The sequence below is a fragment of the Diplotaxodon limnothrissa genome, linkage group LG18 (assembly GCF_057381915.1).
Source record: "Diplotaxodon limnothrissa isolate DT_005_m linkage group LG18, D_limnothrissa_male_GT1.1, whole genome shotgun sequence".
NCBI lineage: Eukaryota > Metazoa > Chordata > Actinopteri > Cichliformes > Cichlidae > Diplotaxodon > Diplotaxodon limnothrissa.
The window spans coordinates 36,669,573-36,687,072 of NC_140613.1; the positions used below are offsets into that span (position 1 = coordinate 36,669,573).

General features: G+C 44.0%; 1 protein-coding gene across 3 annotated transcripts in view; it reads left to right on the forward strand.

Annotated features, from left to right (window-relative positions):
• Nucleotides 1–17,500, forward strand: part of epb41a (erythrocyte membrane protein band 4.1a) — a 38,686-nt gene that overhangs the window by 5,598 nt on the left and 15,588 nt on the right. Inside the window, exons 5-17 of one of the 3 annotated variants that reach the window (XM_085377279.1) lie at nucleotides 109–184; nucleotides 702–920; nucleotides 1,919–2,006; nucleotides 2,528–2,680; nucleotides 2,770–2,867; nucleotides 2,948–3,123; nucleotides 4,309–4,550; nucleotides 4,998–5,072; nucleotides 5,773–5,817; nucleotides 8,000–8,062; nucleotides 8,157–8,204; nucleotides 12,126–12,167; nucleotides 12,333–12,503. In XM_085377279.1, the coding sequence (XP_085233405.1) occupies nucleotides 109–184; nucleotides 702–920; nucleotides 1,919–2,006; nucleotides 2,528–2,680; nucleotides 2,770–2,867; nucleotides 2,948–3,123; nucleotides 4,309–4,550; nucleotides 4,998–5,072; nucleotides 5,773–5,817; nucleotides 8,000–8,062; nucleotides 8,157–8,204; nucleotides 12,126–12,167; nucleotides 12,333–12,503 (1,496 nt within the window). Of the gene's footprint in view, nucleotides 1–108; nucleotides 185–701; nucleotides 921–1,918; nucleotides 2,007–2,527; nucleotides 2,681–2,769; nucleotides 2,868–2,947; nucleotides 3,124–4,308; nucleotides 4,551–4,997; nucleotides 5,073–5,772; nucleotides 5,818–7,999; nucleotides 8,063–8,156; nucleotides 8,205–12,125; nucleotides 12,168–12,332; nucleotides 12,508–15,434; nucleotides 15,451–17,500 lie in introns of all 3 variants that reach the window. The other 2 variants (XM_085377280.1, XM_085377281.1) reach the window with 2 other exon arrangements.

Sequence of the window (17,500 nt, forward strand, 5' to 3'; positions counted from 1 at the left end):
GTGGTAGATTTGTGTGAGCAGGGAAATAAAGATTTTTGCACACATATTCATGGGTTACTCCGACCAGTCTGGGTAATCGTTTAATCACTCCTTCCTTTCTTTCTCAAGGTGCCAACTATAATTTCACTTTCAATGTAAAATTCTATCCACCGGACCCAGCCCAGCTATCAGAAGACATCACAAGGTACAGCACATATCCAGTCTCCCACTGGTGAAAATAGTTTTATTGTGTCACACAGTGGACGGGGTGTGTAGTCCATGTGTGTGTTTTTAGTTCCCACAAGGATGAAAATGCGTCCAGTTTATCAGCTGGAGGCTTCAGAGCTTTCTGTGGCATTTAAGAAGTTTTCAGTCAGTCAGATGGCGGCACAGATGGATCCAAGCTGCATGTCTGTTTCTAACCTGTGGAGCCTCCATCTTTCCTTCCAGTATTATTTGACCTTCTCCAGATTGACATTGGTTATGTATTATTTCAGTAGGTGAAGCAATTTTTCCCGGGAACAACCCGACCAGCCTCTGTGAGTCCGAGCTGGATCAAATATACCTTTGATGCGTTCATCAGTGAGCGTGCGAGTTCAGCTCTGACTCTGGTTTCCACCATAGTTTTCTGGGGCTTTAACACATCTCACAGTACGCCTGTATTAATCCAGGTCCTTTACCATCTATCTATAATTAATGTGAGAACTGCATGTGCATTGCAGATACTATCTTTGTCTCCAACTGCGAAAGGACATCCTCCAGGGCCGCCTTCCCTGCTCCTTCGTTACTTTGGCTCTGCTGGGCTCCTACGCTTTGCAGTCAGAACTTGGTGAATATGACCCTGAAGTGCACGGCAGTGAATATGCTAAAGAAATGAAAATGGCCCAAGGTCAAACCAAGGAGCTGGAGGACAAAATGATGGAGCTGCACCGCACATACAGGTCAGTCACCCAGTGGAACTCTTATTTCATTAGTTGTAGATCCATCCATTTATTTTCTTCCACTTATCCATGGCGACCACATTCTCACTGGGATGATGGTGGATTTGAACCCAGTACACTCTTGGAGTGACCGCTGGGCCACTGTCTTGCCACTTATTGCAGAGAATTTATGTAAAGTTCACGAGTTGCTGTGTTGCTGAGCTCACCAGTGCTTTCTTTCTTTCTCAGGATGCACCAAACTGTAGATTTTCCCACTCCTAATATTGTAGCAATTTCTCAGATGAGTTTTTCTGTTTCCACAGTTTAAGGATGGCCTGTTTCACCTGCATGAGCTCCTCTGACCACATGTTGTCTGTTCTGTTCACTCAAATCACCTCCAGGCCTTTTATCTGCTTAATTGATAATGACGTAACGGCGTAATCACCCACACCTGCACATGAAGTAGCCTGTCAATCAACTGTCCAATTACTTTTGGTCCCTGTAAAAAGTGGGTGGCACATGTTAAGGAGCTGACGCTCATAAACCCTTCATCCAATTTGGATGTGAATACCTTCAAATGAAAGCTGAGAGTTTGCACATTATGTCCACGTCCAGATAAAAAACTTGTCAGTATCTCAGGTTTGTGCGAAACCGTCGATCGGTCACATGCGATAGACGGAAACGTCCGCAGCATCACTAACATGTGACATGTGTCTTTGCAGACAGGGAAGTTAAGCTAACAAACATCAGAAATAATTGAACGGTCAAGTTGTGTGTGAGCTTCATGGAATAATAATAATGGATTGCATTTATACAGCACTTTTCAGGGCCCTCAAAGCGCTGTACAGTTCACTCTCACATTCACACACTGGTGGAGGCAGCTGCAGTGGAAACACTTGTTTCTAAAGTGAAACATGTAGTAAAGCAGCTGACGCCGTTACACATTTAACATCCAAGTGTGGATTCAGTCAGTGTCACAGAAGCTAAAGATTTTGGATTTCTTTGGGGTGCCATCGCAGATCCATGAGCCCAGCGCAGGCAGATCTGATGTTCCTGGAGAATGCCAAGAAACTTTCCATGTATGGAGTGGACCTCCACCAGGCCAAGGTGAGCATCCTCAGCTGCTCTTATTATTCCTGTTCTTCCTTATAGACTATTTTTAACTGCTCCAATCAATAAATAGTGAGTAGTGATTCACCCTTGTTTTCCATGCTAACTTTGGGAGCAGGTAGTTCACGTACTTCACAGAGAACCTGTCCTCTAACATGTCGGCATGAATGTGGTGCTCCCTGTGGCGTCTGTGCAGTGTGACAGTGTGCACACCAGAAATAAGGTCATTCTCCTCACATCAGAGCAGCTATTAAAAATAAATATAGGAGAGCACTTTGAAGATGATACTGCCCCCCTGTGGATGCTTGGGAGCAGCACACGTCGGTTGCACCACCAGTCAGAAAAGAGCTTAACAGTCCAGATGAAGTAAACATAACCAGGTGTAGTGATCCAAGGAGCATCCTTTAGACCACTGCATGCTGACTGGGCTGGAAACTTTCTATCATTCAGTATCTCCTGTTTATTTATTTGCCTACATTGCTTTAGGAGTTATTTCTTTCATTCTGAATATCTGTTAGGATCTGGATGGAGTTGACATCATACTGGGGGTTTGTGCCAGTGGTCTGATGGTTTACAAAGATAAACTGAGGATCAACCGTTTCCCCTGGCCCAAAGTCCTCAAAGTCTCATACAAACGAAGCAGCTTCTTCATCAAAATAAGACCATCCGAGGTAAACCGCCACAAAAACGTCCTTTTTGTTTTTCGTCCTTCTAAGGTCTGTTAGTCTTGTTCACAGCAGGTTTGTGTCTGTTCTAACAGGTGGAACATTATGAGAGTGCCATTGGATTCAAGCTTCCCAACTACAAGGCAGCCAAAAAGCTGTGGAAAGTGTGTGTCGAACATCACACCTTCTTCAGGTGTTGTATTCTCATCGTGCTGCATTTCTGAAGGAGCTGTGGCTTTTTTCAGAGCTGAAGATCAATATTCTTATGTGCAGGCTGACCTCCTCTGAGATGGCCACCACCCCAAGGAAGTTCCTAGCATTGGGCTCGAAGTTTCGTTACAGCGGTCGGACTCAGGCGCAGACCAGACAGGCTAGCTCTCTGATTGACAGACCAGCTCCCCTTTTCCAGCGCTCCTCCAGCAAGAGGAACTCTCGCAGTCTGGATGGAGGTACGCCTTTACTAACAGACGGACTCTGTGTTGCACTCGTGTTTTTCAGTCTGGCCTATGAGTCCTTGGGCAAACAGCGACAACAGACCTGTATGTATAAAACGGTTGGGTGCGCCCATGCTGCCATCGGTTTTAGCCAAAACTCTTGACCCACTGGTGCAATCGAAAAATTCCAACAGTTCCTGAAATTATCTGTGCTTTTTCAGTAGTATTATGGTCGTTACGGCGGACAAAAGGCAAAAGAAAGAGAATTTGGCAGAAAGTTAACAGAAGAAGAGGGAAAATCTGCTTCATCACCTGCTGAAAGACAACAACAACCAACATGAGCACGAGTAACGGTCAACAATTAAATGTTGCTGAGCAGCACACTAATGATACAAGACATGTTCAGAGGCAGCAGACCGAGATAGTGTGTCTGTGAGCACCTGTGTTCGTAAGGTTTCTCTATTTAAGTATTTATTGGTGTGTGTGTGTGTGTGTGTGTGTGTGTGTGTGTGTGTGTGTGTGTGTGTGTGTGTGTGTGTGTGTGTGAGATTGAGATTGAGACACAGCTGGCCAGGAGGGGACAGAGGAGGAATGCCTCTCCTGCACCTCTGTGATGCAAGAGGTGCTGGGGATGGAGCAGGAGGAGGGAGGCAGGCTCTCAGCAGACCGTGATCTTTGCAGGGCTGCTGCGGCGCCGTACATGCGTTTACTGTAATGACCCTAATATGACTAAAAAGCACAGAGTTGCTGCTTTCACAACCTGTTGTAATTCTTTCAGTTGAGGTCCAGGAGTTACAGATGTTGGAAGAAAAGTTGCAAACACCTGTTTGACGCCAGCAACAGGTTTAGGCTTTCGAGGGTTAATCAGTCCGTTCACGTGTATACGTGTGTTCTGTGTCGGCTTCTTTGCTTTTTACAGTCAGCTGGTGGCTTTGATGTGTTTCAGGATTTGAGTGACATTTCTATACAAAGACTGATTCACAAAGATAGCTGCCAAGAGCACAGTGGCAGCACACAATGCACTCGGACTGGGTGCTTTTTGTAGTACGAGTACTTTTGAGCTGATTCAGTTGACTTGCTTCCTAAACCCTTGGGTACATTAATGGGTCCAAGTAGTGTTTATTGATAAATTACATCATAAAGAATTATTGTTGAATGGTTTCCAAAAACAAAGCGAGGCTATCGTCTCTTCCATTCTAGCAATGGTGTCGACTCCCGACAACAAGTCCAGTCGTCCTGTCAGTGCCCCTGTTATGTCACCAGTGTCACCTGGGGAGGCCACCCCGTCACCCCTGCTACCCACCCTGCCTCGTTCTGACCACCACGATGTCTCCACGCCCAGAGGACACCGATATTCCAGCAGAAAGGCAGAGCTACTGGCACAATGCCTGACAACTGACAGCGTCAAGAGCCACAGTGCCAAGTCTACTCCAGAGATTAAGGTAGGGGATTACCACCGAGCCTTAACTCTACTTATTATTGGGAAAAAATACCTCAGCATAATTTATAATCTGAGATTCACAAGACCAGAGCAACCCAGAGAGGAGAGAGAGGTTCAGCTTGACAGACACTGGGTGAGCGCTGTACATCTACAGCACAATTCCTGTATAACTTTGTATAAATGAAGTGATCACATCTTAGCTTTTCTCCTCTCTCTTTAAAATGCTGATTGGAAATGAACTGCTGCTTGTCAGTTTATGCTAACTTGCCTTCAGTTGTGCTCAGTAGGAGCTGTTGTACTACGCTGGACTACAACTTTATTTACATTTGCAAAGTGAACACAGACCAGCGCTCTGGCTACTTCACCCTTGGTTGTAACTATATGAAGGCTGTTGTCCTGTTTTTCCTGAAGTTGATCCTCAGCATGTGAGTTTTGTTTAATGTACTAGACGGTGGGCAGGAGAGAGCGGAGGCATGCCCCGTCTTTGGCCATCACTAATGGGGAAAAAGAACGAAAAAGCCAGGTTTGTTTTCCTTGTACATGATCAGACCTGCTGCATGATGGATCAGACCACCTAAAGATTAAAGACGTTTTTATAACTGGATCTGCATATGCTCGTATAGTGTATAAGAAATATCTGTGTGTGTGTGTGTGTGTGTGTGTGTGTGTGTGTGTGTGTGTGTGTGTGTGTGTGAGTGTGTGTGTGAGTGTGTGTGTGTGTGAGTGTGTGTGTGAGTGTGTGTGTGTGTGTGTGTCTGTGTGTGTGAGTGTGAGTGTGTGTGTGAGTGTGTGTGTGTGTGTGTGTGTGTGTGTGTGTGTGTGAGTGTGTGTGTGAGTGTGCGTGTGTGCGTGTGTGTGTGTGTGTGTCTGTGTGTGTGAGTGTGAGTGTGTGTGTGTGTGTGTGTGTGTGTGAGTGTGTGTGTGAGTGTGCGTGTGTGTGTGTGTGTGTGTGAGTGTGTGTGAGTGTGTGTGTGTGTGTGTGTGTGAGTGTGTGAGTGTGTGTGAGTGTGTGTGTGTGTGTGTGTGAGTGTGTGTGAGTGTGTGTGTGTGTGTGTGTGCGTGTGTGTGTGTGTGTGTGTGAGTGTGTGTGTGTGTGTGTGTGTGTGAGTGTGTGTGTGTGAGTGTGTGTGAGTGTGTGTGTGTGTGTGTGTGTGTGTGTGTGTACTGAGTTTTGCTGAGTCGCAGTAACATGTTCCCCTGTGTTTCCTCTGATGGGAGAGCAGCACTCTCTTCAGGACAGAAAGATGGAGATGGTTCGAGTGAGGAAGGTTAGCGTGTCACTGCTGCGCTGTGATCCCTGCATCAGCTACACATCAGCTCATCTTTATTTTGACACAGTGATTTGCTGCCTTGGTTGTTTCATTATTTCTGCTGCCTGCTTCCCTGTGAATGCTGCTGTATTTTCTCTGAGCTTTTCTGAAGTTGAATCATAAATCATTCAACTTTGCAAGTTTGAACTGTATCTCTCATTGCCTGCAGCTCTTGGACAAAGTGGCTCTCTCGTATTATTACTGTTATTATTTTGATTATTGTTGTTATTATTATTATATTATTGTAGTAGTTTCTTTCTTTCTATCTGTAAGTGCTGGATGTGTAAATAAGTGTGAGCCTCTAAAGTGGGCTAAAGTGGGCTCCTATAACCAGTGTAATGTGTCGGGACGACACAGCCCCAGTTCCAAAAATGTCAGGATAAAGAAAAAGAGGGAAACATAAACAGGTATTTTATTCACAGTAAAACATAAAAGACCAAAATGTTTAAACTGAGACGTTTTCACATTTGAATGAAAAACACTGGTTCTGTGTGATATGATGTAACACGTGTGCACAAAGCTGGGACAGGAGCGTGTTTGCAGCTTTGCAGCTGCCTGTCCTGAGCATGCTGTGGAGCTCTGTGGCTGCTCGGGAGTGTTTTTAGTTTTGTCATTACGCGGCGGCCCAAATGTTCTCAAGGTTTGGATAGTTCAGGACAGTCTGGACAGTATGAAGCCATGTTGTGGTAATACGAGCAGTTTGACCTGCTGAAATATGAAGCTCTTCCATGATAACAACATCTGGATAGGAGCAGATGTTACACTGAAACGTGTGTGTACCCTAACCCCCGTACCATCAGGGATGCAGGCTTTGGTTCCTCTCCTCTTTGTTTCTATGGACTAGGTTCCTTAGTCCATTTAATTAACCTTTGCACAGAGACGACTTTAGCCTTTCTGCATCATATTCACACACGGCTTCTTCGTTGCTTGACGTAGCAAGCCAGCTGTTTCCTCTTAGTACCACTGACTTTTCCAGCCTTGTGTTGCCCTCATGCCAACTTGTTTTTGGATGTTTTTCTGCCATCAAATTCAAAAGGAGCTTATTTTTCATAAAATATTAAGACGTCTCAGTTTAAACATACTGTTTTCTGAGCTGAGAGTAAAATATGTGAGAGTTGAAAATCATTGAATCCTACTTATACATTTATTTACATTTCACATAATGTCCTTACGTTCTTTGGGCTTTAAATTGAAATATGATTGAAATGTTTTCATGTTGCCTTCTCACCATTCTGACTGTCCACACATGTTTTAAACTGAATGCAGATGTATTTAAATTAAAAAGAGCTAGGCTCATGGCATGGAGAGGCATTCAGGTATTTTCATCCATCTACGAGACACCTGAAATAGTCACTGAATAGTGTTTGATTTTTTGAAAGCATTAGTTCCAGATCTGACTCAGGAGACAGGCACGCATCCTCCTGCACTTCCTGCACACCGCACTGCCACTGCAGCAGTTTGCATGCACAGAATGTGCCGTCCATAGATGTGCAGCAAATATGCGACCTAGTTCCCCTGGGATCCCTACATATTTCTGTGTGGACACTCTGCCACATCAGGTTATAAAGCCTTCCAACATTAAATCTGCACCGACGATGCTGTGAGGCTGCCATCCATGTTTGTGTCCAGTATATTTCACACTGACTGTGTCAGCAATGATCAAAATGAAATATAGATTTAGTTCTATTAAGAAAGAAGAATAAGATCAGTGTTGAACCATCGGTGCATTTAATAACAGGTGATGGATCTCAGTGCATTCAGCTGGTAGCGGTATAAATCACTGCAGAGGCTGATAGCAAGCCAACTTCCTGTTTTAGTTGTAAAAAGCGAGGTTCCTCAGAATCTCCAGTGTTTCTGCCTTAGTGCAGTTAAGAGAGCCTTCACCAGCTCACTGAGTGTGGGGATGGAGAGGAACTGGGTCCCAGCCTGCTGCGTCAAACACATGACTGTTGTTAACGTTACTGAGCTGGACGCAGTCGGGCTGCAGCCTGCATTGTTGTTGTGATTGCACAGCTCGTTTTTGATACGGCTCATGTCATTGGTCAGTCGTGCTCATGGGACACTATTCAGAATCACATGTGAAATGTTCGAACCAGTTCTTATGTTAAACCAGTGTTTTCCTTTTTCCTCATTTCCACAGAAAAGATCAAAGAAACTTGAGGGTGAAACAATTTATATCAGACATAGCAATTTAATGTTGGAGGTTTGTATCTTCAGTCTTAAATAAGCGTCGTTTGCTGTCACAGCTCCGTTCTTTAGTTCTTTCATTCTTTTGTTCTGTCTTTTGTTCTTCCTAGTTTAACCCTAAAGGGTTGGCATGCACCATTTTCCTGTCTGACTCTCATGCAAGTAGCTTCACTTTACTTTCACATTGTGTTTGTCCGTGTGATAGATGACTGGGAAACATCTCCAGGAAAGTTCACTAACGTATGCATTCATCGTCCTTCCAACCTCCGTCTGTGGTTTACGTCAGTGATGTTGCTTAGAATGAAATGTTGGAGCTCTAGTGCGACATAAACACTCACTTCAAACTGTGATTGGTCGAGAGGAGCAAGGCGCTGTATTCCTTTTTCATTGGTTATCAGAGGACCCAGTATAACATCATCTCCTGGGCCCGGATTCACAAAACTCTGAAGTACTAAGAGTTTGTTTCCTGGTGACAACATCCTATGAAAAGTCTTAGAATTTGTTTTTAAGAATTTCCCCTTAAAGTTGGGACTAAAACTGTCACAATTATAAGTTATTCATAAAGTGTCTTAGCTCTGAGCTTAAAAGTGTGGAACAAGAGAAACGTTGAAGCATCAGTAAAGTTTTAACTCACTCGGTGTTAGGCTGGGACTCCCTGCTAATGCACTTTAGGTTTGATTCGGAGCTAAGCGAGGGGATTGTGAATATGAGTCCTGGAGAGACGTGTATGTTACTTTTTAACCAATATCAGCTCCATGTGTGACACCATCACTGCTCTCATTTGGACAAAAAGGGTGAACTTCACTGATAATTTGATCGCAAACCACAAAACGTTCGAGGAGAAAAACATGTTCTCGACTGACTTCATGCAACAAGCAGTTTCAAGAAGGATAGAAAACAAGCTTTTCTGACAGCCATAAACTCTCATCATTTCACACCAGCCAAAGAGTGGGTGTAAGTACAGTGGCTTGCAAAAGTATTGGGCCCCCTTGAACTTTCCCACATTTTGTCACATTACAGCCACAAACATGAATCAATGTTATTGGACTTCCAGGTGAAAGACCAACACAAAGTGGTGCACACGTGAGAAGTGGAACGAAAATCAGACATGATTCCAAACATGTTTTACAAATAAATAACTGCAAAGTGGGGTGTGTGTAATTATTCAGCCCCTGAGTCAATACTTTGTAGAACCAGCTTTTGCTGCAGTTCCAGCTGCCAGTCTTTTAGGGTCTGTCTCTACCAGCTTTGCACATCTACAGACTGAAATCTTTGCCCATTCTTCTTTGAAACAGCTCCAGCTCAGTCAGATTAGATGGGCAGCGTTTGTGAACAGCAGTTTTCAGATCTTGCCACAGATTCTCGATTGGATTTAGATCTGGACTTTGACTGGGCCATTCTAACACATGGATCTGTTCTGTTTTAAACCATCCCATTGTTTCCTGGCTTTATGTTTAGGGTCGTTGTCCTGCTGGAAGCTGAACCTCCGCCCCAGTCTCAAGTCTTTTGCAGACTCCAAGAGGTTTTCTTCCAAGATTGAACTGTATTTGGCTCCATCCATCTTCCCATCAACTCTGACCAGCTTCCCTGTCCCTGCTGAAGAGAAGCCCCCCCCAGAGCATGATGCTGCCACCACCATATCTGACAGTGGGGATGGTTCAGAGTCATGTGCAGTGTTAGTTTCCGCCACACACAGAGTTTTGCATTTTGGCCAAAAAGTTCCATGTTGGTCTCATCTGACCAGAGCAGCTTCCACATGTTTGCTGTGTCCCCCACATGGCTTGTGGCAAACTGCAAACAGGACTTCTCATGGTTTTCTGTTAACAATGGCTTTCTTCTTGCCACTCTTCCATAAAGGCCAACTTTGTGCAGTGCACCACTAATAGTTGTCCTATGGACAGATTCCCCCACCTGAGCTGTAGATCTCTGCAGCTCGTCCAGAGTCACCATGGGCCTCTTGGCTGTGTTTCTGATCAGCGCTCTCCTTGTTCGGCCTGTGAGTTTAGGTGGACGGCCTTGTCTTGGTAGGTTTACAGTTGTGCCATACTCCTTCCATTTCTGAATGATGGCTTGAACAGTGCTCCGTGGGATGTTCAAGGCTTGGGAAACCTTTTTGTAGCCTAAGCCTGCTTTAAATTTCTCAATAACTTTATCCCTGACCTGTCTGGTGTGTTCTTTGGACTTCATGGTGTTGTTGCTCCCAATGTTCTCTTAGACAACCTCTGAGGCCGTCACAGAGCAGCTGTATTTGTACTGACATTAGATGGCCTGGTAAGTGGCCTGTATTTGTATAGTGCCTTACACATTCAGTTATCCACACATCCACACACTGGTGATGGCAGCTACATTGTAGCCACAGCCGCCCTGGGGCGCACTGACAGAGGCGAGGCTGCCGGACACTGGCGCCACCGGGCCCTCTGACCACCACCAGTAGGTAACGGGTGAAGTGTCTCGCCCAAGGACACAACGACCGAGACTGTTGGAGCCGGGGCTCGAACCGGCAACCTTCCAATTACAAGGCGAACTCCCAACTCTTGAGCCACGATCGCCCCATAGATCACACACAGGTGCACTATGTAGTCATTCGCACTCATCAGGCAACGTCTATGTGCAACTGACTGCACTCAGACCGAAGGGGCTGAATAATTACGCACACCCCACTTTGCAGTTATTTATTTGTAAAACATGTTTGGAATCATGTCTGATTTTCGTTCCACTTCTCACATGTGCACCACTTTGTGTTGGTCTTTCACCTGGAAGTCCAATAACATTGATTCATGTTTGTGGCTGTAATGTGACAAAATGTGGGAAAGTTCAAGGGGGCCAATACTTTTGCATCCACTGTATCTGATCAACAACCCAGTGAGCAGGAAGCAGAGTCTTTGCGGTAAACAGGCTCCAGTCAGTATATTTGTTTCCCAGTCGTTTACGCTCACAGTCTGATGTTTAACACTCTGGACTTTGCTGTCATCGTCATTACTCATGGTCGTTAAGGACATTTTTAATATGATGAATGTCCTTCATGGCCCTAATGCAGCGCTCATGCTGAACACACTGTGTGTCTGTGATAATGGACTTGTGTTGTTCTCTTTGCTGTATCTATTGTGCTGTATCATATTCTGCCACCATCATTTCAGAAGAAAGGGATGACAAGAAGCACTGATACTCGTTAATCTACAAATCAAACATCCATATGTAAAATTAGGCTCTGAAGTTGAGCATCCTGGCCTGGACTCAGGAGATGTCATGTGTCTAACAGCAGTGCATGGCTAAGCCTGGTGATTTTATAATGTGTCATCCCTCTCTACAGTCTGTACGTGACATTTAAATTGTTGGCTTTTTTCAACCTTATGTAAAGAAAAAACCGCTTGATCTCTGAAACACTGTTTCAGTCTGCTCGGATCAGCTCTGTTTGAGTAGAAGAGGCATCTTCTTGATGTGGCTCAAAAACAAGAAATGGAGGTTCGTGGAAACGTCAAAGCTAACAGTTTTCATGGAACGTACTGACTTGTTCACATGACAGGACGTGTCTACATTCAACAGACTCTCATCCTGCTCTGTCACATGAAAAACTTCAAAGCTGAGGTCTTAAGTAGTTACAGCAGGTGAAGCAGGTGTGTTTGTGCTGATGTAAAGCCATTAGCGCTCCACCTGTGTCTTCCTTTCTGAAAGGAGTCAGAATGAAAGTGAAACATCAGAGAGACTCTTTAACCACTGAAGACCGAACGATTCCATCTCTGCCCACATCCGACATAAACAACGGTCATTACTGTATAGAATAATGGCAGACATGACTCAGAATGAGTTTTGCACTTTTTTGCAGTGGCCATGTTTTTCCTTTGTGTGCCGGCTTTGGCTCGTTCATCCCAGCGTGGATGTGCACACAGCCACCGATCTTGCTTTGGTTGTGTTAGCGCTGCCATCTGGATTTTTTCTGTCAGATGACATTGTTGTGTTTGTCCTCATTAAACATCTTCTGCTGGCATTGATGCAAACCATGATTTGTGAGCCACAGAACAGTACGCACTAATCATTAGTAATGCTCTGCTGCTTCCTTTATTACTGCTAACATGAAGCAGTTTGGTTTGTCTGGAAAATCTGTTCTTCCACAGCCTCTAAAGGTCAGTGGGACATGGCAGACCCAGCACTGTTGAAATATTTAATATATACTTATAGAAAGTGCAGCCCTGTGTTTTCATTTGCTTTCTTCTCAACCTTAATCGTTGCCTTTCAGCGTAGTTGTTTCCTTCCATCAACCTACTCTCACTTTTGCCTCCTTGTTGAAGGACCTGGATAAGACCCAGACTGAAATTATGCGGCACCATACCAGCATCAGCGAGCTAAAAAGGAGTTTCATGGAGTCTGTACCGGAGTCTCGGCCCAGCGAGTGGGATAAGCGTCTTTCCACCAACTCTCCTTTCCGCACAGCAAGCATCAACGGTCAGCTCCAACCAGCAGTAAGTCCGATGAGCTCAGTGCAGTGCAGCTCGTGTTTGTTTTACTCACGTGAATTACACAAAGTTACCTGTGAAAGCTTTTCCAAGACAGGCATGCTGACGTGTCGAGAGCAATCGAGCAGTGAAATCAGTTCACACCTATAGACTCGCTCATGCTGGCTCACTGACACACTCTCGTGTTCCTGGGATGCAGGGACATAACACAGACACTGCTAATGTGTTTGTCGACTGGTGATGGTTTTCCTTGCCATGACAAGTCAGAATGTCTGCTTTGAAACAGCCGCTCTGCACATACTGATGCTCTGATTCTAACGCTGGCAAAAATCGGTGTTTAAAAGCTTCAACATTGACTAAAAATGTATCAATCCGGTCTTTTTTCTCTCTACGTTTCCATATAAATGTTAAAAATAATGAACACAAACTAATCAGTCTCCAGAATTCACACTGTGTATTCCTACGATTATAAATGTTCAAAATAATATGACAGGCGTCAGGAGACAGATAATGATCAAAGCACATGTGTACAATATGCTTTTGCCACCTGAGTGTGCATCATAAACAGCTGACACAGTCGCTTGAGTAGAAGTACAGATACTTGTGTTAAAAAATAAACAGAGTACTAATTCATCTTTTTAAAGACACGACAAAGTAGAGACTGTGAAATGGACTCAAAGTGTAAAAGAAAAAGAAGCAGTTTTAACACAGCAACATTATTTCAGCTCAGACTGATTCTATGAATGAGTCCTGAACATCTTTAATGTAGAACAACAGTGAATTAAAAGGGAAAAGTCTTTGTTGCCTCCACCGTGGTCGAGTTTCCTTAGTGTGCACGCCTAAAGAGAAAAACAAACCTGAGATCAGTTGGAAACACGTCACAGCTTCTTCTGTAAGAGCAGGCAGAGGTGATCAGCTGAGCTGCGCTCCTTGCTGCTCGCTCCTCTTCTGTGATGTTAGCTTGGTGCTGAAACACCACAACCAGGGTTCATGGCTTTACCAAAATGCTGTTTCTGTCACGGTCAGCGAGGCGAGCCGTGTGGAATTTATTGAAGGACCCAAGATGCGGTCACTTCTGATGTGAGGAAGCTTTATTAATGGAGGTGGTAAATACACAAGGCGAGGGTGGCGAAAAACAGAACTGAGTAAACCTAAACTGGAAAGACTAAGCATAGAAAACAAACCTGAAACCTAAAGACACAAACAGAGCTGCAGGGAAAACCACTCAGGATGACGGAGGGGAAAAACACAGAGCACACAGGGCTTAAATACACACAGCAGTAATCAAGGGATGAGAGACAGGAGGGCAACACAGCTGGGAGAAATCAGGGCTGACGGGACAGGGGAAATGAAAAGTGAACACACTCACATGAGACAGAGACCTTCAGAATAAAACAGGAAACTCACAGACACAGAGAACCAGACAAGACACTGAACTTAACAGACAGATTCACGAGCAGACAGAGTGACACCACGGACACTCTGTCTGCTCCAAGATATAACAGAATAAACAAGAACATAGAATAATAGAAAGAAAAACAAAACACTGAGTCGTCAGACTCAGGACAGTTTCACTTTAACCTCTTGTTAAGGGTTCAATATTGAGGAAGGGGAACAAGAGGTGATCGAAGAATAACCACACTGATCCGGCCGGGTGAAGTCAAACGATGATTTTAATGCACGCGTGGGAAGATCACTACGTACGCAGACCACAACTGATCTCCGACTTAATCAAAGCATAAACAGATATTTTATACCATCAGGGCTTAAATTTAATGACGCCCCCTCAACGTCAGATCCATTTCATACATAGGTCAGATCAAAACCACAATGACTTTTAACACAGTTTAAAAAGAACATTGTCTTCATCTTCATAGCAGATGTTTCCTGTCAACCTTTCTGATTAGCGCTTCTTCAAAACCGCAGACAATGATTTGCAGTGAGCGAGCACTTCTGCAAGCCCACAATTACAAGCAAACATGCTATGTCACGACCTTACGTGGCACTCTGTGTCACCTCTCCCCTACTAACGCTCACAGTCAAACAGAGGCCACTGTCAACCTTTTACTAGAACTATAGATGTAATATAAATTGAATAAATGTTTTAACCAACTGATACTACTTAAAACTCAATACAAGAATATGAACTTATAAATGATAATAAAAATGACCTGATATATAAGTGTTTTGTAAGCATGTATTGCAATTCCTTCTATGTTCTAGTTTCCCTCAGCATGTATCACCTGGACAGTCACGCCAGTGAAGCTTAAGACCCTTAATGAGCCGAACATCAACTCAAAATAAGCACAGATATGCAATGTGTATAAAATAGTTACAACTGCATCTGGAATACAAGGTTAATATGATAACAGTATGCATAAACATCTTAAGGCCATCTTAAAGCTATCTGTTACATTGTTAAAGCAATGATGCAGATTATATTGTGCTGGTAAAATACTTTTGTTCATCCCCACACTCTGATGATGATACAATAATGGATTGTCTGTGAAGAGTTAAATATTTCTTCCTTTTAGACTCCAATCAGTTATTTACAGTGATTTAAGGTGGAATGACAGGAAACAATAACTCTGTTGAAATGTCTGAAATCTGAAACTGTCAGAAGTACAAAGTAGAGATATTTCAGTTCAGCTGTAAGGAGTAAAAACAACCAGTAAAGATAGCTGAAAACTCTACGTATGTATTTGTACTCTGCTACGTCTCGCCTCTGATCAGAAATATAAAATATGTTTTTAACCAATCAGAATGCGAAAGATTCCAAATTCATGCACTGATCCTCCACTAGGTGGCGCTGTTGGCTTTCACCATGTTATTCCACTGCTTCAGCCCGATGTGACCACAGGCACAGACACTTCCTTTCCTGTGACGATGGCATGCTTATGCAGGAGAGCATCTCCACGGCTGCGCTTCCATACCCAGTGACAGGCGGTGTGTAGTCTGGTGCTTTGTGGCCGCGCTGCAGCAGGCCAGCACTGTGCAGCGTTTATGAGCAAACAATATCACGAGCATTGGTCAGCCAGCTCCCCCGGCTTGTGCTCAGCTGCACACTCACTATGCTTCAAACCAGCAAACCCTAAGACCTTTGCACAGTACTACAGAGCTTTATGCACAGCATGGGTACCAGCAAGGAAAGGCATCTGTGTGAGCTCAGAGAAGGGAAACTCCAGAAGAAATCAATCACACATGATAAATAAATAAATGATAAATGGTTGTGCAGCTGTGTAACTGGGACAACAAAGGTGGAGTGGAGCAGCAGAGTTGACCAGCAGCCAGTGCGTGCAGCACAAACAGTGTGTGGTCATCTTATTGTTCATGCTTGCACAGCTGCCAGATCATTTGGCTGCTTGTAGCTGTTGTAATCAGGGACTGTAGTGTAGAAAGAGTTGATGCAGCTTTCTTCACACACTGCAGAATTTGCTCGTTACAATTACACAGTAACATTAGACAATTACATGACTGTTATGTGAAGGTTTCTGCTTGATCCACTGTTTTACGAATCATAGCAGGACGTCTGTATTTTGGACAGTTCTATGTAATGAAGTGTGTGACAGAAGCTGGGAACCACCGTCCTGTACGCGGTGCCTTTATTACTGGGCCTTCTTAGGGGTTTGGTGCTTCTGGTAAATTAGCCCACATGGCATGGATAACTCTATCCAAGACCTCGTCCAGGCTTGTTCTCTGATATGAACAAATAAGAGGTGTTGCATGGGTGTGCATGCCTCCACTAGAACCAGTGCTGTTTCAATGAAACAACATCTTTGGTTCAGCTCTGTTCATCAGTATAAGCAGCACTTAGTTTGGCGCTTTGTCTTGTCCTCTCTTTGTGTAGCTGCTTCAAGCTTTGCGACCTTGCTTGACCTGCCAGCCGCATGGCTCAGTTAATCTGCGCATGTCCACTGACTCTCATACAAACTGCAACAGTTACAAAACCCAAGAAAAGAAGCTGAAGGCCAACGGTGCCAAGAGGACTGTTCCCCCACCCCTCGTCATCCTTATTCCTCCACCCTGCATCGTTCCCTTGTTCACTCTTTGTTTCCTGTATCTCTGTCATCTCCCTTTCCTCTGTAGCGTCTGGGCTAATCCCAGCTACGCCATCCTCTTCCCAAGAGCTTCCATCATCCTTCCCTGTGAGTTTATAAACTGAAGGTCAGAGAGGAGGCCAGCAAAGTTACGATATTCCCCTCTGGCTTCTCTTCTACCCACAATGTGAAGATACAGTTTTTATCTCAGAAATTATATTTTACTGAAAATCTAGCCATAGCAGCACTTTTTATTTTATTTTTAAAATATATATATATTTGCTGAAAGCCTCAGGCTAAACTGTTAAATTTCACATTAGTGCTTTGCTGAGTTATGACGTAGTGTATGAAAAAATAAAAATAGCCTTCTCATCATCTCAAAGATCTCTAAAGCCCACGATGATGGACCCCGCTCTGTCCCCGTGCAGACTCCCCAGCCTGTGATCTTTTTACGCCGTTTCATCTTTTGGTGACTGGCTCTTACTCACCAATGAAGGATTGTGATGATTTTTTAAATTTACTGACTCGGTGTATTTCACCTGGAATGAGTTCTCTAACGTTCTCTTCAGACTCGTGACACAGACATTCGCCTTCACTAAAGGCACTGCAGCGGTCAGCTCTTCCACTCCAGTGCTGCGTGTACACATTCACAGGGATGGACAAATCTATAATTACTCATAGATTTGGATTATATAACATGTAGCTGCCTGATGTTAAGTTACTCGTTTAACTGAACTTGTTAAAAATCCCATTTAATTACCGGAAAGTTGCAGTTTCATGAGTGTGAATCCATGAAATCCACCGTATTGCCAAAAGCGTTCATTCATCTGCCTTCACACACAAATTATTCAATTATTCATCCATAGGGTTTATGATGATGTTAGTTCAGCCTTTACTGTTATAATTACCCATAATTCCGGTGTCCATGTACAGTGAGTATAAAGGGCTGTTCTTATTGTGTTTGTG